We start from the raw sequence: 23,039 nt of genomic DNA on the forward strand, positions 1-23,039 counted from the left end.
AGTGATATATATGCAAGCACTGAAGAAAATATTCAAATCAATGCCACCGAGAAGCTGAGAAGTTTTTGTTTGCGCGGTTTGCTTTTTCTTTATTAGTGGTAATAACTGTTATTAACTCAGCATATAACTGTTCACCTACGTGTGGAACGTAGACAGCTCCACTTCCTTTTTTGTTTCGCTTTCTGTGTTCCAGCCCCTTAAAGAAGAAACACCAAAGAGAAATTGTGATCTGGCTGCTTCTTACGCCTTCACTACAATGCGCAAGTCGCAGAGTTTCTCAGTCAAAGAAAACTTCGCAGGTCCTGAGAACACCTTCAGGGCGACTGAAGAGCCTGAGGAAGCGGGTAGGGAGTTTTTGTGAAAACAAAGGAAACCCATAGAACTGTTTCCGCGAATCGAATTTCTTTCATTTATGTAGTACACTGATTCAGAAGCTGTTTTGCGTCACCTCGTCTCACTAGACTGTCAGTGTGCTGTGTATCAAATCCCTGCTGCGCCAGACTCTGTTAAGCAATTATGCTATTCTCGGGTACACAGGTTTTGAAGAGGGGCAATTCACTTCGCACTCCGATTGGTGGAAGCGGCTTTGTCGTGCCATTGACAAAAAAAAAAACAAAAAAAATCTAGCGAGCCGAGTTGGTGGGCTAGAACTTTAATGACCCTGAGAATGTCTTCAAAAGACCGCGACTTTTTCACGCATCTCGTTTAGAGAAACACTTACGATGGCGTGCCTACCGTAGCAAAATTTTAATTTCTTATGCCGTCGGCCACTGCAACTTGCTAATGAGTAACAAATGCGCTTGCAGCACTTTATTGTGGTGAAAAGCGGCTGTCTGATTAAGACGCCAGCACTGCTCAGATGCAACAATACTTCCGCTTCGCTGCACAGAAGGGCCGCGCCATCCAGCTATGGTGACCACTGCGACCTCTAACCTCGTTTCCTAGTTCTACATTGCCATACGGCGCTTCATCATATTTGGGAGTAGGAGCGCCGTAGAGTAGACAACATTCACGTGCCTTTCTGCGACATACATTCAGACGCTGTTGGCTGGGTTTGATAGGCTCTTGTTGGCGGCCGCAAATATACATCGCTATTAATTATGCAAGAAAAATCCTTTTCACTTGAAGGAAAAAAAAAGTTGAGGAGTTGATGCTGAATTCTCCCAAATTCTAGCAGTGATGCGGATTTCTAACAAATCCGCATCACTGCCTTGTTTGGATTATCCTGTTGAACAATACGCGCTCAGCAAAGCATTTTTTCCTCCTTGCCGCCAAAGTCGACTACACAAACTTTCTTGGACCGATTAGAAGCTGGCTGGGCAAAAAACACTCAGTACTCTCCCTTTTATAACCCCCGATCCGTAACCACAGTTGCGCATTCTGAAGCAGCTGTGTACACTCCTCCATGACTCCCGCAAATTGTCTTAGCTGGCGTGTATGAAAAACGAATCAATTAGCAACACCGGAATGATCGCATATTGACCCGGTTTTTTCTTGCAGCTATAAGAGATTTTTCTCTTTACTTCACTTCAGGGCATTTCCTCAGATTACGCATGAAAGACAACACGCTTTATGCGGCAGTTCTTGCCAGAGAAAAACAGGTGACACGTTCTATTAAATACAACAACGTTTTCTTTATTCGACACAGTTGGTAATAATAAAAAAAAACAGGAGTAAAACATGAATTACATATATACACAGCTCAGAGGAATGACAGGAGCAAAGCGCGCAAGAACACTCGTCTTGGTTTAATCGAGTATTGCAATTTCACAAATGCAGCTTACACGTATCGCAAAAAATGCGCATGCAATTTTTTTTTGCTAAGATTTTTCTTGGGCGGTATCATACATACAGCGATGCGAGTTTCTGCGACAAGGAAACGGGGAATGTTTGGTATACATCTCCTAGTTAGGAATGCTCGACGACAAGCGTCCGCGACCGCAGGCGGCGAGCCGATCAGTGCGCGCGAACAGTTTGAAATTGCACGTGCTCCTATGACAAAAACTAGAAAACAAAAACATGGAGGTAAAAACAAGGAGAAACGACAGGGAAATAAAAATATGCGAGGACAGCCTAAAGGTTCTTTTTACAGAAACGTCAACGCTTTAGGAGCCGGTAAACAACCGGAGACAGAAGGGGAGGAGAGACCAGTACAGGAGCGTAGGAACAGCGAAACTCAACGGCCGATGTCCATGCGGGCCCAAAGCAGTCGCTGCGGGGAAGGGAGAGGCGGGCTGACACTGAAGGGAAAGGAGACTGAACGGAGTGGAGGAGAGGCGCGTACTAGTATACAAAGCTCAACGCCATCGTCTTTCTGTCTGGTTCCTTCCTACTGGAAGACAAGAGCTCGCTCTGCAATCGCCGTTTAGCCGTGCGACGCACCAAAAGAACTAAGGAAAAACTTTGACTGTGCTAACAACAAGCAATAGTTCCACTCAAGCAGCTTACTCTTCGTTCATTTTCTCATTTTATACAACCGTCATGTTTTTTTTTTGTCGAATGCAAAAATAATGTGCAGTTTCATTTTTTTTCTTTTTGCAGTACACCGTGTTCACGTATCGTGATTGTGTCACCGCGCGCGCTCTCGAAGAAGAGCTTTGGAAGCAAAGTCTTCCGAGCTGCGCAAACGCGGCAGGCTCATGTTGGCGAATTTCTAATTATATCTCCTACTCGTACTCTTTTTCTTGGCAGCAAACGCGCTGATGTGTACGGCAGGAAATAAAACAAAAACTGCGCGTGTCATTACTGTTGGCCTCGGATCATCTAGAAAAGTGTAGTTTTTGAAAAGGGATGTGTCCCCTTTCGAGAAGGGAATGCGATCGAGTCGTCTCTTCCGTCCGCCGAGCTTCCCCCCTTTCCGCTCGCTTCCGCAGCGAGCTTCGTCTTCGGTGCCGATCCCGACGTGACCCAAAAGGGGAGCGGCAGCGAACGGAAAGCGGGGAGCAGACGGTCTTCCCTTCTCGTCCCTAAGGTCCCGGTAAGGGCAAAACCGAATGCAGCTAAAGCGGTCGTGGCACTTTCTGGACTGTCCAAGCTCTTCAGTGCCAGCCGTGGCCGCCTCCGTAGCCACCGCCTCCGTAGCCGCCTCCTCCGAAGCCACCACCGTGGCCGCCTCCGAAGCCGCCGCCGAAGCCTCCTCCGTAGCCACCGCCGAAGCCGCCGCCTCCGAAGCCGCCTCCGCCGAAGCCGCCGCCTCCGTAGCCTCCGCCGCCGTAGTGCGTGTGCTTCTTAATGTAGACTCTGCGAGGGGTAAAAGAAAAGACGAAGAAGGGATGTAAACACCCCGAGATAGAGGTAATGACTACCCCGGCAACACTGTGTACGTCAGGGCAAAAATAACAAAGAATAAACGCATATCTGCACTACGCCAACACTGAACTCCAAGTTCCAGTAATTCTTCGGAGTTTTGGCCATTTCCTGTAGCATGTGCACAGTAGAATACTGAAATTTGATAAGTGAGCATGCTTTCCAGACATAGTGGCGTAAATCGGCATTTCGATGATCAGGCTAGGAAGCACGACACCTTTCATCCATTTGAAAAGACTGCCTCCGCTGCTTAAACGCAAGATTCGTACTCACGCGGAAAACTTTCGTTTTTTGTATAACCGTAAAGAGAGAATTAGCATAAGTAGCCCCTTATTATTTATTTTTTTTTTAGTGGGTGGGGAAGAGGGGGGGGGGGGGGGGGCGCTTTCTGAATAGCGGTGTGCTGCCTGTTTAGGTGCTCTGCAAAAGGCTCGCTCAAGCTTCCGCCCATCAAAAGCGTGCATGACACTGGCCATTGCACCCCTTGTTTCGTCGAATGTTATTGCCACTTGACCGCACCTTGGTCCTTCTGACTGCGCGCACTAGAGCACAGTCCCCACTCAACAAGCCAACAAATTAATAAATGAATGGGATAGGAAACGCTTCCAAGGAAACATGGAAGTCGACACACCCGCGGAAGTGCAACATTTCCTCCGGCGACGCTTACGCCACGACCGCCTCTCAGTCGCTTTCTGCAAAACTCAAAAAGCCAAGTAAAAGTAAGATAAGAAGCAAAGGAAAAAAATATCCCGTGAATAATCTGCTTTCTCCGTCCTCGTTGTCGCACACACACGCACAGCTCTCCGCGTCAAATTTTTGTTTTTTTCTTAGCGTGGCTTCTCGGTGTGGGACGCAACCGTTCACGCTGAGTGTCACGGTCGTAGTGGCGGAACGCACGCCACGGCTAGCGAAGGATGAGGCCGGCCCCGCAGCCGCGTGTACGGAACGAGAAGCAAGCCATCTCGTAATACGCCAGGGCATTTCCGCCAGGTTCGCCGTACAAAAGGGAACGAACGGGTTGAGGAAGTTCTTTACAAGCTCAGAGCGCAGCGCCAAAGGAGTCTTCTTTGCGACTTGGCCACCGACGATTCCCGGGCCCTTTAGCGTTCTGTCACGAAGGGGAAGTCAGCCGTATAGACCCTAATGCGCCAAGATCAGCCACCCAACGAGTTGAGCTCCGAGATAACTTTTTGCGTTACTTCTAATTGCACGCTGCGTTCGTACCGCAACGTAAAGAAATTGAGTCCGAATCATTTTCGCAGCGAGAGCTTGGTTGTAATACGAGTTCCGCAGCATCGCCTACTACGCACAGGACAGGGCTGACGCAGTGGAGAGTGGGGATATTCGACAGTCGCGCGACGACCACTGCTCTCCAAATAAACTAAGCTGAACATTAAACAAGAACAAGGCTCGCACCACTTCGTCACCGTTATGCGCGGGAATCCTCACACAACACGAAACTGGCCTTGCCGAATGATAGACACATTGCGTCTGAAAAAGCCGACTGAATTTTCCAACTCGTTTACCGATCATGCCCACTCTAGTTCATTCTCGCGTTAGTTAAAAGTGATGCTATAGCGAAAATATCTCCTCGCGTACAAATATCGTCGATCAGTTCTCGGGTATCGGTAACTCACTTCGACGTACCGAAAAATAAGTGAGTGACACTCAAGAAGAAGCACACAAGCTTAGCCAGTGTACTGCCTTGCGCTATTTACTGCCCGCCATCAGACGCATGCAGCTGCTGTGGTAGCTCGGTGTTTATGGTGCTCATCTCGATCCCGGCCGCGGCGATCGCATTTCGATGGAGGCGAAATGCTGGAGGCCCGTGTAACTGTGCGATGTCAGTGCGCGTTAAGGAACCCCAGGTGGTCGAAATTATTCGGAGCCCTTCACTACCGCGTCCCTCACAGTCTGAGTCATTTTGGGACGTTAAACACCATAAAACGAAAAACAAATCATCTGACGCATGCATGCCGCAAGTTAAACATCGTACGTGGCTCGTGTGTGGACAACCCTTCACGCAATCCTGGCGTACAGCACTATCCTTCCAACAAGTCGTTACGACAGTCGGGATTTGTATGCGGAAGAGAGATATGGTCGGCCATCAGTATGCTAACAAAGTGCTGCGCAACCACAGGTGGTCGTGTGCATCGAGATGGGATATTGGCGCAATACGTGTCGACTGCGGTGTAGCTACTCGACTGTAAAAGTTCCTCTTGCGCCGGCGAGGTAGGCGTGACCACCGCAGTGGCCTACGCTGCAAATGATGCCGCGACAAACAGGAAAAGAAAAAATCGGCACTACCTGCAACGCGGCGGTAATTCAACAAGTTGCTGGCTTTCGTGTAATGGGTAAAGAAATTATTCGTTACCAGCGCTTGTGGCTTCCACGGTTATATTATAGCGTGTAATTACGAGCTGAGTGCGACGGATGAATAATTATTCCAGGCAAGAGCAGCCTTTCCAGATAACCGGCATTTAAGCAATCCGCGGTACCCGTGGCGGTGCTTTCGTCACAGTTCTCTCCAGAAATTTCTTGACGCACGGCACTAGTGATGCACAGCCGCAGCCGTGCGATGTCACCGCTAACGCGCGCGCAAGCGGAAGCGGGTGATATGATTTGCTGAGAAACTTGCTTCTCGGAACCGCGTCTAATCATCTACTTAAATAGCAGCTCACCTCAAGTGTGTTTATTTCTTCCCAATATGTCTGAACTAGTGGCCATACTGTTATTGTGCGTTAGCAAGTTCGCCAACTAAATTTTCCACTGCCTGCCAAGGACACATGCAAAAGAACTTAAATCAAGTTACGGACTCTTCTCACTGCAACATCAAAATCCCTAAATTAGTTACTGGAGTTGAAGCTTAAATGGTGGTGTGGCTTCTGTCTGTCAAAGAAGACTAGAAAGGCAGGTGATGGACGCTGGCAAGTGCTGCGGACTGCGCACAGTTCCGCAACATGTCGGGCAGCCAAAATCTTTGTTTCAAGTTCTGAACGATGTGTAATATAGCAAAGTTACAAAAGTCCTACACAAGGTATCCGTAATTTGAAAATGTCTTATGCAGAGGAGAGTACAGTATTAGCCTGGAAAACCACAAAGCGCAAAGAACTGATGAAAACTGGTGGACCCAAAAAAATATGAAGCGTTGCCCATCTTCAAGCCATTAAAAATGCAGTTGTTTCTTTTAGAGAAACGTATTAGCTGCAACACTAGCAGGAGAGTAAGAGCAGACGAAACGCCCAGGTACTGCGCGTAGTTCTCACAGCTCCAGCCAACTATCATGTGGATCCTTGCGTGGGGTCGCAAAGCTTGCGTTTCTCAATGAAAAAAAGTTCGAAACAAAGGAAATGTCGAAGCATGCTCGGTAAAAACAGCGTACAAGCACTGAGCGGAAAAACCACAGCGAATCTTTCGCGAAAACAAGCACCAATTCTAGACGATACGGACAGCTTTCTAAGGAAGCAGAACCCGTAGCATCGCCACCCTAAATTATGTGCAGAGAATGAACGAGAGTGGAGCCAGTGACGGAGGAAAATAAGATAGTACAGAAATGGTGAGTGAAGGTGAAAACGGAAGAAGAGGCTCAAGAAACCGCGGCAAGGGAATAGGGATGTTAGCTTAGCTCCTTCCTCCCTCGCCCTCTTTATTTTTCCTCCGACGTATTTATATTTTAATTCCCTCCTTCCTTCAACCTCAAAGATCCGTCTGTGTCAAGTCTCAAAGCCCCCTCTCCGTCAACCATTGCCGCCCGCGCATTACAGTGACACCAACGGAGATGAGTGAGCGATGTCTAATACAGAAATTGAAAGTAAGAATTTGAGTAACATGGCCATTGAGAGGTGTATAGGATATAAACGACGTAGAAAAAGAGGGAAGAAGTGAGCGAGACATGTTACCAAGATATTAGTGCAGCTGGCGCAATCCGCGTACGCCCTGAAAGTTACGCTCTTACAGACTGGCCGACTGGGTCATCAAACATTCGCAAAATCATGTAGCCTCAGTCTCAGGCGTGGCTAGACTCACGGAAGATGAGAACGTGAAAGCTGGTTGTTCAAAGGCATCTTGCAATAATGTGCAGCCCGGCGTATTTCAGTAAGCTACTTTTTTTTTTCCTACTCAAGTGCACGATTTCCAATTTTTTGTTTGTTTCCAAGTTTGCTACCTCCTGATCACTGCGCAACGAAAGCACTGCACACCGCCCTTCACTGTGACCTTGGATGCCCCCCACTTCCGGATCTGGTTCCTTCGTCCAATCCGGAAGTAGAACGGAGCGCCGTGCACTCCCTGGCCTCGTCGCAGCGTGCCGGAGGCATCTAACGCGGCTGAGGGCCGCTAAACAAGGCGCCTGTAAACAGGAGGACCGCGCTGTTCGGAATGCGGACAGGGGGGCCGCAGGGGCCGCCGCCGTCGAACGCGTTGTTTCTGCGTGCGCTCCTCCGAATCGACGTCACGCACCGGAGGAGGTGCCTGCGCCGCTCGTTCTCGTGGGCCGTGTCGGTGCGGCCGCGCTTTGTAGCGAGCTAGTTTTGAATCTGAGTATGAAGAAGCTGCTGCGAGAGCCACCGGCCTGACTGCCAATGATATTTTTTTATTATTCGCTCGCTTGCTTGGGAGAGCAAGAGAATGACTTCTTTTGAATTGGGAGAACAAGAGAATGACTTCTTTTGAAAAGAAGCTATAGAAATGTGAGAAATCACCACAGGGAAGAGTGATTGGCGTATCCTGTGCGAGCCACGTAGGTGGAGCACGTGGACGCCGCGGATATGCGGAGGGAAGTGGGCAGTTTTCAAGCACTCTTGCTCATAAAAACCTCCCACAAATATGTCGCAAAGCGTTCTTTACTAAATAAATTCGTGTTTCTGAAATTCTGAAAAAGAATTCCTCCACGAAGCTGCTATGCAGTCTAAATGACGCCACTAGTTCACCGCCTGACGCGTACCTTCGGCCAGCAGTTCCTAGCGCATAGGTCTTTGACCTATTAAGAATAGAAAGCCCCGCTTCGAACCAAGCCTCACTTTCACTGCAGCTTTCGAGGGCAGGCCGGAAAACCGACACAATACCTGCGATCCCCTTAATGTGTAGTGCACATAGCGCACTTCACACGTTATTAGTTATTTCTGCACCTAAGTATGATTGTAGAATGTCATTTTGTAATCCAGAGGAGCACTGTTTCCCAAATTCGACACCGGGCAGTGCTGGGCAATAAAGTTTTGCATTCACTCACTCACGGGCGGGCAACCACAAAGGTGACAAATTTCAGTCTTGCACAAAGAAGTTTGCGCAGGAAGAAATTCAGCGGCTTTGTACTCCTCTAAAAAAAACCGTCGCCTTCGTAGCGATCACTTTCCATAACGGAAGGGCAAAACTGAGATATGCTTTCGGAGTCAATATTGATGACCTGCAATAAAAAACAACTGTCTTTCAATTTTTCCTGTTCCCTGAAGTAACGCTTGATAGTAATGTTCTGAACAACGCTGGGGAAACAGACAATGCGTTCCCATGATGACAGTGAAATTTTATCAACCCTATATACCCAGACTTTCTTGCCGCATAAAATTTTGGAAAATAAATACGAATCTTTGCTAAGCAACTCAACCTAACTTTCCAACTACAACTCTCTTCACGCTTTGGATATGGTGACAAGACAGTACTTTCTCCAAAATTTTAGCTAATCGCCACAGCATGAACATGTAGCATCGCGTATTCAGTGTTCCCAATGCAGGCGTCGTGAAATGTGTGGTGCTTGCACGGTGGTGCTCGTAGACGCATCCACATTCACGCATGTTGGCCGTCTGTCGGCGTCTCATGAAATTTGTCTCACGAACGTCTTTGCATAGAGGCGCTGTTTAATCGAAAAACAATCAAGCATCGATAAATTATACCCACGTTTGATTATCTAGCTTTTGTCTCTAGAACTCCCAGATTTACATCAGTGAAAACTGAAGATATTATTTAGAACAGATCGATATCTCTTAGCCCTAGCTCGGTGACGCCAGTGAGCTTTCCCTTTACCAGGCCCAGTGCTGAAGCGCACAAAAAGCAAGCTCGGTCATGCGGAGCTACAAAAGAAAGAGCCAGAATAAAGACGAGGCAGCTGTGGATCAATTTTGGGTGGTCTTTGGAGCAACGTCCCACTTGCGGAGAGTATCGCCTACGGGCACAGGCTCGAAATAAACCTCGGCAGCAGCAAATCGCCCGACAAAGAAGACGCGCGTCCAGAAAAAGCGCGCGCCTTATGAGCGACGATTAGGGCGAAACAAAAAAGCGCGCACTCACGCGGCTGGCCCGCTCGAGTAGCCCGGCGCTTTGGCTTGGTCACGCAAGTGGAGACGATGGAGCCATTTTCATATTTTCCTCTTCCTTCTATTTTTCTTCCTCGTTGCCGTAGGGGTACTTTACAACGCCAGGAACCCCGCAGGCGGCGAAAAGATGATCGAAACGCCGCGTCGATGCAACGCGCAGGCAGCCGAGAGCGAACGCGACTGTCGTCTCCCCCCTTCTCTGCATCTCGAGAGAAAAAGTAACAGAACGGGGACGCTTCGACTTTTTGGGAGCCTTCACTTTGGATTTTTTCCTCTCTTCTTTCTTCCCCGCAAGTTGAAGCGGCGAGGGAAAGCGGCGAGTAATGATTTAAAGCTCTTCCTCCCTCCCGTCGCGTAAGACACAAAAGTGGAATAGAATAGGCACGACCAGCACGCACGCAGGTTCACTGCCTCTCCCCATGAGTGCAGGCGTCGAGGGAAAGCAGCTTGTAACGATCTGAAGCTCCTCCTCCACTGTCCCGTCGCGTAAGACAGGGAAGTGGAATAGAGTAGGCACGACCAGGACGCGGGTTCATTGCCATCAATGTCGTCGAGACTTTTCGCCCCCTTTCTATTCGTTTCCATTTCCCCTCGCCTTTAGGAACGCAGCGCCGAGTTTTTCGGCAGCAAGGAGGAGTACGCGAAGGGGAGTGCAGTGCCAGACCACCCCGCGCGGCACCTTCAGTTCATAGCTTTCTACTTTTTCACGATGACGCTGTCTCGTCCATTATTTCGACCGTATGAATCGGCGCGAAAGAAGAACATTAAAAAGAAACGACACGACTCGACCCGTCTGGCACGATTGAGTCAGAGACGGCTATAACGGGAAGAACACTATGGCGCACAGATCACATAAGAAGGCCTCCAAAGAATTACGAAAAAAAATAGGCGCAGAGGAGGAAAAAGAAAGGCCCACAAAACAAGGCCGGACAAGCTAACGAACTCCAGAAAGCGAAACAGGGCTTATGTAGACCGTTTTTGGGTTCTTATTCGCCCCGTCGGCTCTTTTAATACCGCTCCTTTTCCCCGCTTTATTTTCCACTTTTTCTTTTCTTACTGCTGCTTTTGTTCCTCGCCCATTCGGCGGGGCCTCGAATTCGCTGATCCATTTGCGAAGCAAAGAGATGCCAAAAAGGAGCCAGAATGGCGCGCCGTAGTAAGGACGACGGTGATATAGCTTACTTGTGCCTTGTGGAACGGCGGCTCGGCTTGGCTAGCGGCGCGTGGTCGGAGAGGGGGACGGCTGCGAGGAGCAGGCGACGAGCACGGCGTTGCGGCGCCTCGCAAACTGTTGCGCGTACTACACCTGGCAGCGCAGTCGTTCTCTCGGGCCCCTCACCCAGTTGCCCTCCGCTCCTACGCGCTAGTGTCCGCAACGTATAACAACGAGCGACTGTAGACGAGGCACAAAAGGGGGGAGGCTCGGCAGTTGTAGTACGTGTGGACGGCCGCGGACGTGATTTCGTGTCGCCTTTGTTGCTCTTTTCTCTTGGCGCCAAAAACGCGGCAGCATTGTCGTGATATCCCCCCCCCCCTCTCCTTCCTCACCTCCGCTCAGCGCTGTGCAAGACTGGGACGCGTGATGATACGGCACTGCTTTTGAGAGTGGTGTGCAGTAAGATACGAGAGGGCGTGCGCATCTGCAGCGCTCTTTGGCGAGGAACGGCAGGGGCAGGATCACAAGAAAGAAGGAATTGAAAGAAGAGTAGGAAAAGCTCACGGTCTGTTGCGCTCTGCTCAAGTATACTCCAGTTCTAAATAGGTGTACTCGTGAAACGAGAGGCAGGTACCGCTCTGAGACGAATGGAGGGGCTGTAGACGACTGCTCGTTATGGGAGGTGAAGCCCAATGTTAGAACACTTAGATCGTAGGCGATGAAACAATGTTCCTGTTCGTTGGTCGCTAACGAAGGTCGGGTCTCGTTTGGCTAGTGAAATTCTGTCAAGGGTCTTGCTGAAGGGCAGTTGTACTCCCGCTTATATAGGATGTAGTGCACGACGCCTGACCCCACTCATATTTTAAGGCGGCGAAATCTGATCTTCATAAATCCAGTGAGTGCACGAGTCTTTTGCAAACTGACAGAATGAATCACTCTCAATGGAAAGGATTTGCTGAAACGCGCAATCAACAACCGGAAAAACCTGCGGAATCTGTTCTAAGTATTGTTTTTACCGAAACGAGAAAAAATAACCTAAAACCAAAGTGAAATCCTGCGAAAAAATCGACTGGAGCAGGGAAGTCCAAGTGAAGCCCTCGTGAACAAAGGAAAGTATCCGCGACAGGAAAGGTTTTTGCCATTGTCATTGCCTTCACGAATCCCCACAGTGCCAGCTAGCATTAGAGCTCATACAACTCGGAGAGAGCACTGCGATCACATTTTTCATTTCGCTTTCCTTATGGCGGAGACGTGGCTTTCCACTTTGAATCAGCAACAACTGACTGCTTCCTTTTATGAAGCTCAAACGCTTGTCTATACGTTTAACTCCCGTTTATCACTTCATTGATAAGCTAGCACCCGACACCTTTAAGCTACGAGTATCATAAGCTGCTGAGGCGCGAGCAACAACCAAGCAATAGAACATTTCAATAGCCTTGTGACTGCTCTTCCGTGGTTTTTTGCGTTTGAGAACAAGTCCTTTACAAAAATTTCTTTAGGCAGTCTATAGGCTATCCATAGACTTCTGTCAGTAAACTCTATAGACTATCCATATACAAACCGTAGAGAACAATCTATAGGCAACAGAAATCCTATAGACAGTCTACAGACAATCTATAGATTTATGGTCATACAGTTTTAGTAAACCTGTCTATAGACAGTCTATAGACTTTCAATCGACAACAAGAAATGTATATAGGAAGGCAATAGTCTATAAGTCTATAGACTATCTAGAGACCATCTCTGTAAGGTTATAGTACGTGCGTGGGAAACTCCCTGTGGGAAAGGCAAGTATGGGTTTCTATCGTGTTGAGCGTGCGGTGTGATTTCATCAGATATTAAACGCACATAACAAGTGAACGATGCACAATAAGCGGGTCACTTGGAGGAGGTAAACTTTCACTGGTAAGGAAGGTATCCTTGCTTGTGGCAGCTTGGGAATAATAGAAGGTATAAATTTCTTGCACTGGGATCATAATTCCCCATTAACAAAAGATCAACGACCATGTAGACAATGTCCTTCCTTTTACACCTTTGGGAACATTCGCCGCAGAATTACATTTTGTAGGACCCGTTGGTTCATGATCCAAGTGAACATGGCGCGAAAAAGACACGGTCTTAGGGAAGGAACGAACAGGACGAGACGAGTGCCGTGTCGTCCTGTTCGTTCCTTCCTTAAGTCCGTGTATTTTTGTGCCGTGTTTACTTTAAGAACATACATGGGCCACTGAAGTAAGCAAGCGTGATGAAGGAAAAAAAGAGTGCCGAAATAAAAGCCTATTTCTATTTTCCATCACCTATCCTCGAGGTAACCTTTGTGCTACTCTCAACTGGTGGCCAGAAGAGACCAGATCATCGACCCTTGAACAGTTTTTCTCCGAGCTATGGCCGTCTGTGCCCAAATTGAGATGGCCCACCCCAGAGCCAGCCCAGTCTAGTAAGGAAGCAGTCCAGCTGTCCCCTGATGTCATTTCTCGGTATAGATTTCTGATAAACGGAGACTTCACGATCCAGTGAGCAGCAATTGAAGCGGCTCGAGTAATTAGCGGCGTACACACCGCATCGGCCCCTCCGACGGGTCTACGGTCTAATTGCGCATTAGCCTTCAGGGAGACCGCAGGGTACCGTCTCTGCTCTTCGATAGCCTTTCACTTTCCAGGTGTTGCTTTTGCACACCTTTCCTCGTTTCTTTACATTTCTTTCTCTTCGTTTCAGCGTAGTTACACTCCTGCCAGTTTATTTTACTCTAGCCGATTACGTGAATAATTCTACATATTTCGGCACTCCACTGAAGAGTGCTGTTCCACAGCGTTTTGTGATGTGTGACAGAAAGCCAGGGCTCAGCCACTAGAAAACAGCTTGCAGAACGACAAACACAGGGCGACACCTCTGTTCCCTGCTCGCGCGCAGCTCTTCGAGCCGCCGAAAGGTTGCGCGCGCTTTTCTTTCGAGGTCACAAGGCTGTTTAGGCGCGAGCCTGGCTCTCTCGGCAGCGGCCGCCGGCGGACGAGAGCGCGCCAGAGGGCGAGCGCGCTAGCGCCAGCCGCTCTCCTCGTCGCAGCCAAGTTCAAGGACAAGGCCGATCGCTTCGAGAGTTGACGCTCTCCTCGTCGCTGACGGACAGCATCGGCGCGACCACGCCGCAAGATCGCTCGACGGCGGAGGGGGAAGGTCGGGCGATGAGCGACAAGCGACCGTCGCAGAGGGGACCCCTGGCGGCACAGCGGGCCTCGCAGACCCCGCCGGGCAGCCGCTTTGCTCTCTGGGAAACGAGGTCGCCGATTCTCCCGCCGCCGCCGTACACGCTCCACTGCTGAGAGACACGGATCGACACACGCCAAGATGGCGGAACGGGCCTTCCTTCTGTTTTCGCGCGGGGGGAAGCCAACTCTCGGCCCTTCCAGCGGCCCGGCTAATACGGACGCCCTCTGTCTCTTGCTTTCTTCTTGGCTGCCACCCCCTCGGTCCTCACTGCGACGACTCCGAAAGCGGGGAGAGCCCGCCAAGACGCGTTTGTCGGTCAAGGGCTGACTGACCCTTTCTGGCCGCGGGCGAGCGACCAGGAGAGGTCCACTCCGGCGCCTCGTTGTGGTCCGCTTGGCGGCGCTTTCTGCTCCTGGATTCCGTGCAGCAAAAGCGCACGCTCCGCGGGGTTGCCGCCGTCCGCGCATATCCGCGTGCCTATCGAGCCGACGGCAGAGGCGGGCGCGTTGTTTCGCTTTGAGGGGGACCGGCGTTCCTCGGGGTGCAGAACAAGTTCGCGCGGGTCGAAATGGAAAAGACACGACGCCGTCTCTTCTGAAGCCGCCGCTGCTCCTTCAGCTGACCTACAACGGACTGTATTGCCTCTGCCGACACTCACTCTGGGGACTCTTACACGTGTGCGAAGGAGATGCCGCCTATGTTCGGGTGCGGGAGAAGAGCAGCGAGGGACGGGAAAGGACACGGGCCTCTTCTCGTCGCGAGAGACGGACCTCACGGCGAACTTTCCCAAACGAGGACGCACGAGGGGCGAACAAGGCCTCGTTGAATGACGGGGCGGACGGGCTGGTCTGTTTGAAAAGCGGATCGCGAGTCTTGTAGTGGGACAGCGAACAAGCCTCTCGACGGTTTCTTTCACTGCCGAATTGTTGCGACGATGACAGGGTAAAGCCCACGCGGCGAGAAGACGTCCTCGAGAGGTGCTTGTGCTCGCGATGGCTGGAGAGATACTTTGGAACGGGGAGGCCCACACGACTCCTATAATGCATTAGCTACGGGCTCTACCTCTGTCGAAACGCTTTCTTTTCTAGGCGGCAGCCAAGAAAAAGTGCTGATAATGAAAAAGAGTGCATTAGTAAGGCTTACTGCTTAGTCGCACAGTAAGATAATGTGTCATTCACGAAACACGTCCCAAATTTATCGGGTGAAGGAAATCAGCAGATAATTCAGAAACACTTACTATGCTAGGAAAATGAAATTAACACTGGACGACGCGGAAGTTAATTAAGTAGTAATTCTGTAGCCGAGGTAGGTTAATTACGAAAGCCGCCGCTCTTACATGCGGACTACCGATGAAAGTGCTTCGTCAGATAAAATCAAACATAAAATTATTTTACATCTGCCAACCAAAACATGCTCTTTTTGATTCAGTTTTGAACACTCCCCCTCACATTTCCTTTTTGCAATATCGCTGTTGAACATTTGGGAAATGCTTAGTTCTATGAAATGTACATTTCTTTACGAAGAAGCCAAGGGTAAGACGTAAGCGCTCTGAAAATACAAAGAATGCCTTCGCCATGGATCATTATTGCAAGTGTGCATCTGAAAAAAGCCCTCAGGCGAACTAACACTTGTCGGACTGATTAGGTGCGCGAAATACCGTTGCTTCTGATTGAGATGTATTTTCTTAGTAAAGTGGCTTGGACTGGCAGAAGGGTTACTGGAGAGCGGGAGTAAGCTAGCCAAACGTCAAGAATTCCATGCAAATTATACCCATAGCAACCTAAACACCCACTTGCTACAGGCAGCGAAATGAGTGCGGCGCTACCATGCGAGACATTCATGCGAGACAGCAGCAAGGGAACACAATGGCGCCCTAAAATAGATGTGGAGATCAAATCTAATATCCGGTTTCTACATTGGAAAAACAGCAGAAATATACGTCAGAAGCAGTCATGAAAGGAGACATGACACGTGAAAAAAATTCTGCGAGCGCTGTAAGGCCTCGAAAGTATAGCAGCACGAGCCGACACGAGGAAAGTGTACTTTAAACGACATGACAGACTCTTGAGCGAATACAAAAGTCCAGTATAATAGGTGGCGTTGGATTCCCTAGATGCTTTTTCAGTTCTGACAGCGCCCTAACGGGGCAAGCATTGAAGTCGAGGCGAAATTGTTCACGAGAGGCTAATAATGGGAGAATCCCGACACCTTGCTGGCATGCACATGGTTAGGCAGTTTGAACAGTATAGTGAGGTGCAAAAGAATGCTCAGGAAATTAGCAGCAAAGAAAGAACTCTTTCACCAGAGGAACACAGCCAATGCAAACATCACAGGGAGCAGTGCGAGTTCCTGAGAGAGAACATAACCGGCAGCGAAAGCATATCGTTCCTGGGAACCACAGAAAGCAAATGAAATTGTAGAGGGGGAGCCAGTATTCAGGGCTAGTCAACTAAAGAAGAAGTTATTGATAGCTAAACAGCAGCTTAACATGTTTGCACAATATGTTAGACAAGGGAGAGCTTCACGCGTCTTTCGCATCCTAACAATGAAATAAGTAAGCCGCACATCTAAAATGTTATTCGTCGCCCCCCTGCTCTTCAGTTGCCTTAAAGGGTTCAGCTACTTTAGCACAGTTATATAGGTAAGGAAATAAACATATCCGGGAAAGACCAGTGCTCGCTACGTTACTCTTATGACAACACCTTTCTCAAAGAAAAGTGCGAGAACCTATCGTCACAAACTACTGTATGACCTCAAGATGTGCAACAAACGGTCACGAAGTCAAAAACTGAGGATCCCCTAGATATTCGAGTCAGTGACTGGCTCAATGGCAATGCCGAAAACTGGGCGCATACAAAAAAAAAGTGAACAGAGAGCGAGAGAATGCATGAAACCCTTCATAGTTTTCCATTTCCTGTGAAAGTGAGGAACAAAGAAAATAAAACAAAGAGTGTACGAAAAAGAAGTTTCGACGGTGAAGAGGGGAAAGTGGGGAGGGGTGTGCTGGAGAGGAACAGATCAAAATTCAATGAGGTCCTCGTGTCGCATATTGCCGTTCACTTTTTCCCCGTCTTTTTTCCCCGAAGGCGGCGCACCAATTTTCCTCTGGATTCTCTTCTCGGCAGACACCAGTGACGGAAAGCGAAAAGCAAAAGAAGAAGAAAACGAAAGCGGGTGAAATAAGCTCGACGCGTCACGCATTGTTGCCCCCATACGGCTCCAGGTGATTGGAAGCGCGTGCGCAGCGTCGGCGCGGCAACTCTTCTCAAGTCGTTGACCCAGTGCCGAGACGACGCCGAAGGGTGAGCATTCGGGGACCCGCGCGTACGGCTTTTGGAAGAAGCGTCGCTCCAAGTTTCGACAGGCCTGCGCGACTTCCTCGAAGCAGGGCATCTGCGGGGTCTCGAACGCGAAAGAAAACAAGAGCAAAAAAAAAAAAAAACTAATCACCTGACAGGCCGCTATAGTGTTCGTGATTCCTTCTTCATAGCGGCGCCAGTCGAGGAACTGAACTGACTCGTCCTTCCCCTGTGGAATGCGACTGATATAAATACGGCTGACGCAGCGTTACAGATGCAGCATATAGCGGTTTCGGCGCGCGCCACAGGACCGAGGTGCCTCTGCAGTGAAAGCCGATAAACTGGTTTTTTTGTTGGCGCTCCACCGGCATTGATGCCAGGTTATATTTCCTTTCTTGACTTTGTTGTTTGGTGGCGGAAGGAGCGGCGGGAGTTTTTCTTAGCGCGTTCATTCTAACAAGACGCGGAAGCGGGGCAGCACTACCACTGCAACTGCAACGTCCAGAGAGCGGCGGACGTGTGGAAAGTGCGGACGGCGAAGCCGACTAAACGGGTTTCTTGGTTTTCACTAAGCCGGCGCGCAACGCCCCTATCTGCAGCGCAGGGAACCCCTTCCTGCTTTACTTTCTTTTCACCTGATACGCATTCGGTGCACACAACGCGAGCCAGGGAGACCGTCGACAGGAAGGATATGCCGTGGATATAGGCGGAGGAGAAAGTCGCTCGCCGGGCCCTTGCTCCGCTTAAGCCGGTCGTGTCTGACACTTCCTTACTCGGGTTTACTTGTTTCATTTTGGTTCAATCGTTTCCCTTTCCATTTCTAGTCACCTGCACAACACTCAGAAGAGTAGATTTCGCAGTGAGAGGGAAAAGCCTCCACGGGGTAGCAGCGGTTTTGCACAGTACTCTCTCACCTTTGGAGCCCGTACCCGGCGCGCCTCTTTTTGCGAGTCATAACGAAATGCTTAGAGAATATCTAGGGCAGAGTGCGGACGCAGACTTTCCAGCTGAGGCTCTCTCCAGATCTACGGACAAGGCAGTGAGCTGGAGGGGGGGACTGACAGAGACCGTCAGTGAAAGCGCTCTCCACTTCATCGTTGCCACTTCACGTCAAGCGCAGTAATGACAGCGCGGTCGGGAATAGCAACGTCGAACAAAACAAAAAAACAAATGCGGCAACTGCGAGAATGGCGGCAGTCGGCGACGAGCGACAGGCTGCCCCTGAAGAGCGGTCGTTCGCTCCTTTCAATGACCATCATTAAAGGCCACGGAGAAGGGAGATTCGAAGCCGGTCGGGAGAGGAGCGCAGCGCTGATTGCTCCGTGAGCGTTTCTGGCAGTTGCCGTCGCTTTCTCGCTCGCAGCAGCGTCGGCAGGCCGTCATAAGTGCGCGCGCGTCCGTCACCCGGGGCGAGCCAGGAGGTCAGGCAATCATCGGGACCGCAGGAGCCGATCTCTCTTGCTCTCGCTTGTCACTCGCTAGAGCTGTCCAGTGCACAGCAGCACTGTCTCAAGAGACCACGAAGAAGACCCGGTACAACACCACGCCGCCCGCATCGTCACTGGAGACAGGGACGAGCTGGACGGCCAAGTCACGCGCTCATGGTCACGAGTCGCATTTGCATTGGGGTGAACAGTGCGTCAAGGACCTCTCAGGCTTTCGCCTTGAACGTGTCCCCCCTCGGTGCTTGTCTCTAATGTGTGTCTTTTCATTTTTTGGCATGAACTTGTTTGATTAAATTGTACGCGCTGCAGTTATCCCGACATGATGATGATGGTGGTGGTGATGAAGTCCTGGGGTGATGTGGGTTTTGGCGCTGAACGACGCGATGACCAGAAAGCTTGTGAAATTGCGGTGCGCCGCTCAGCCATCTCGCCAGCGCGGAATGATATTGGCGAACTGTGGTTCCTGAAACTGAAAGAAGTGAGAAAGAAACTTTTACAGACGGATAAAGCGAATGATGATGCGCTGTGGCCACACCGCAGCTGTCTCAAGGTGTGACTGCACACTGCTCGCACCAACCATAAATCTAGTTGTACGAACGGAACAACAGGTTCTTCATCTCATGGACATTCTGCACGCAGGCAGTCTAAGCTACCACTGATTTATGACACTATACTCTCGCCAGCGCCACTTGCACAGCCTTTTTCACAGGCCTTAGCTCCACGCTGTTAGGATCAGGAAATCAAGAAATTCATTCGGCTAGGCCCACCAAGGAGGTAGGGCAGTAAGAATACTTTAAATGTTAAAGGAAATAAACGTCACTAATGCTTGAGGTACTTTATCAATTGATGCAATAACCTTCCGGAGTCTGAAAATCGATTTATAGCTAGAAGGCTTTTTGCTTACACTCTCTACAACAACGAGTTCCAAGGAGTGACAGGGAGCAGTATAGTGTTTCCACGGTTCTAATCTGCCAAGCGGAAATAAGCGCCGCAGGAACTCCAAACCACTCTTTTCCTTTTCAATCGAGAAGAAAGCAGCTGTTAATATGAAACATCTGAAAGATGAACTCCTGTATTCTCGATGGCTAACAGTACGCTCAGGGCATACAGAACGTAGAGCGCATTTTCCGGAACATGCGAGCCGAAGGCAACTACTCAATTGAGAAAATTCTCACAGCGTGAAGAGCGCAATAGAGGCACACAATGACGGAATAATGCAGTTTTTGCGGAAGTTGGACAGGCCTCACTCCGACTAAGGTCAGAGTGCCACCTGTACTCAACGCACAGATGCTACCGTTTAGCACATTGACGGCACCAGTTGAAAGAAATGTATATGGGTGAAATGATGCGGTTGAGGGATGAGAAGGGAGAAAATGCTCCAAATTAAAGAACATGAAGCTGAATAAACATGGCTGCAGCGGAAACTTTTACAGGAAATTTTCTCAACTTCAAGGTCTCAAATCCAGGGGCTGAGTATGCATTCTGCCTTCAGACACAGACAGAAAGCCACAGCCCATATAACTTAAAATGTCGCGCGTAATATTAATCGTCTCACAATTTAGGAGGCTCATTTTGATAGTATCGAATCAGCTAGTTGGATAAACATTCGCCCATCGATAGCAAACACTAAAAAAGCTATGCATTGCAGAGACACTTGGCTACAATTGTCCAGTAAACAATGCGCACTCATTCTAGGACGGCCTTTTGTGTAAAGTGGTGCCTGCTTGGAACTGGCACATTAATTACCTGCTGCGTGCTAACTACGAGGCAGTGCAGCGGCTACTGAGCAATTTAAGCAGCTAGTCAAAAAATTCTCGAAAATATATTACCCACTATGCCACCCATTGGCCACCCCGTTAGCTGCCGTACTCAAGGAAGCAGTACCATGGGGTTTAAAACGCGCCCCTAGTTTCTTGCCACTAGTTTACACGCACAAGAAAGAGTGGCGACTCTGATATCCCGACCGTTGCAATGGTCGCCGGGCTAGCCACAACGAATCGGCAGCGAGAGAGTACTCACGGAACGGGCACTTCGACGGGCTTCTTGACGATGATCTCCTTGAAGACGGGCACCTTGACGGGCACGGCGACGGGCTTGGGCACGTGGATGATCTTGTGCACGGGGACAGGCACCAGCTTGGGCACCTTGACGGGCACGGGCACCGGCACCACTCGCGGTACCGGCACGTGCTTGTAGATGGGCACCGGCTGGTGCTTGATGACCGGCACCGGCACGCCCACGCTCACGTAGTGAGGCACGGGCACGGGCTTGGGGACTGGGATGTATTTGGCCACGGGCACCAGCTTGGGGATCTTCTTGATGACGGGCACCCTGACTGGCACGGGTACTGCGTGCGGCACGTGGACCACGTGTGGCACGTGGATCACCTTGGGCACCGGGAAGGGCTTGGGCACCGGAACCGGGTGCGGGTATGGGACCACCTTGTGCACCAGCTTGACGATCTCGTCCGGCTTCCAGGGCTGGTGGTAGCCGGCCATGGCCGCGCCCAGTAGGCAGGCCAGCACGCCCAGACACGCGGCTGCGCTCCTCATCTTCTCAGCTCCTGCACGAGACACAGCACCCAGCACGGCTCAGAGCGTGGCACCATCATCTGCTCAGCCAACCACCACGGCCGAGACTCCGCGAGGGCCCGTGGGCCTGCGCGGGGTTCGAGCCGCGGGCTCGCACCCTGCCCACCCCCACCCAGCACCCCCCGTGGAGATCACTTTCGCTTCTTGGTCGTCCCGACGTGCGTGTGTATATCCAGAGGGGCGCTGTGCGGGCGAATTCCGAGGCGCTGGCAGCGGAAGGGGCCACTCACCGTCGTCTGCGTGGATGAACTGTTTTTGTGTGGGGCGCGCGTGCTGCTGTGGAGCGCTGTCGGCGAGCCAAGACGTGAGTGCGCTGGCCGGGCCTTTGCCTTAAGTAGTCCCCCTCCGCGCGCGGCCACTCGGCGCTGACCTACATCGGGATCACTGCTCTAATCCCGATAGGGCAGCCACGGGCGAGGGGACCCCCTAGCGGAGAAGGGAGGGGGGCCCCTCGCCCGCCCTCTTCGGCCCCCTCGGCGCATGCGCACGAGGGTCAGTCGCTACGAAGGGGGGGTAGACGGAGGTGAGGGGGGGTCCGCGCCGGTGAAAATATTTTTGGCCGTACGCGTCAGCAGCCTGCAGCCACGACAGCGGTCCCAATTCCTGGAAGCGCGGTGTCCGCTGGTTGGCTCCAGAAAAGCCGTGGCGAGGAGCCCGTGCCTGACCCAGTTGCCCAACGCTACAGCCTGGCCGCTGCAGCAGCCAGCGTCCCCCCCCCCCCCCCCTTCCACCTTCTACGTTTCCCCCCAGAAGGGGGGAGGCGTGCTGTGAAAAAGCGCGCGGCGGCGAAAGTCGCTTTCCATCTCAACGGCTTCCGCCGGATCTCGCCCGGCCGGTCGGCCGGGCGGGAGGCGCAGGTTGGGCAGCGGTGCACTGATCCACGCGTTGGCAAGATGGCGGCCCTCTCGGAAGCGGTCATCGCGAGGAGCGGCCAGGCCAGGCCCGGTAGCTCCCGTTTGCGCCCGCGCTGAGGCTGCCTGGCTGTGATGCCGCTGGCTACTGTCGTTACCTCTGCACTTGCTCTTCAATTTTCTTCTAATATGGCCGAAATGTGCTCTGGAAAGCGGTGTATACAACCGACTAACATATTCGAGCGCAAAGCGGATTCTGGGCTCTTCCTTTCCTTCACACGACTTCCTGAATATGTAGGATAAACAATCCACAATCTGAAGACACCTACGAGCTCGGTGCGCCCTCAGGTATCTTTAAAACTGAGCAGGCTGTCTGCAGTTGAGCCTGACTAGTATGTAACTTTTTTGCTGCGGCGAAATTACACGTCTAGTACGGTTTGAAAACACTGTGAGATGTACCCCGTTTCCTAGACAAGTCGGAGTGATTCCTTCTTCGCGGGCGAAATTGTAGTACATTACTTACCGTACTGAATTTTACTAGCTTGTAGTCTTACTACGCCATTTTCATCATGCTTATGAAATTCAAAATAATGTCCTGTACAATTGATACAGCGCCGTTATGAGAATGGAAATGTCGGTGTTATTTCCTGGCTACAAAGATATTCAATGTCAATTCTCGGTCGTGACATTTGTGAAATTAAACATGGCCATACTGTGTGATACTGTGTCTAAGTGCTAAATCGACACTGAAGTAATTGCAATACAGCACTATAACGTAACGGAGCACACGGAGAGATCTGACATGCGTCACCTTAGTAGTAACGAAGATAAGACCTATAATTTGATAATCTATAAAATGAAATTTTTGCAAAACTAACCTCT

General features: G+C 50.5%; 1 protein-coding gene across 1 annotated transcript; it reads right to left on the bottom strand.

Moving 5' to 3' along the window:
* Window positions 1-1,626: 1,626 nt before the first annotated feature.
* On the bottom strand, window positions 1,627-21,656 carry LOC144128191 (uncharacterized). The gene is made up of 3 exons (XM_077661342.1): window positions 21,537-21,656; window positions 20,735-21,278; window positions 1,627-3,240 (listed from the first exon to the last, which is right to left on the bottom strand). The coding sequence occupies exons 2-3, from the start codon at window positions 21,265-21,267 to the stop codon at window positions 3,039-3,041; spliced, it is 735 nt and encodes a 244-aa protein (XP_077517468.1). The 5' UTR covers window positions 21,268-21,278; window positions 21,537-21,656; the 3' UTR covers window positions 1,627-3,038.
* Window positions 21,657-23,039: the final 1,383 nt, after the last annotated feature.

This window comes from Amblyomma americanum, chromosome 4, assembly GCF_052857255.1.
Source record: "Amblyomma americanum isolate KBUSLIRL-KWMA chromosome 4, ASM5285725v1, whole genome shotgun sequence".
NCBI classification, from domain to species: domain Eukaryota; kingdom Metazoa; phylum Arthropoda; class Arachnida; order Ixodida; family Ixodidae; genus Amblyomma; species Amblyomma americanum.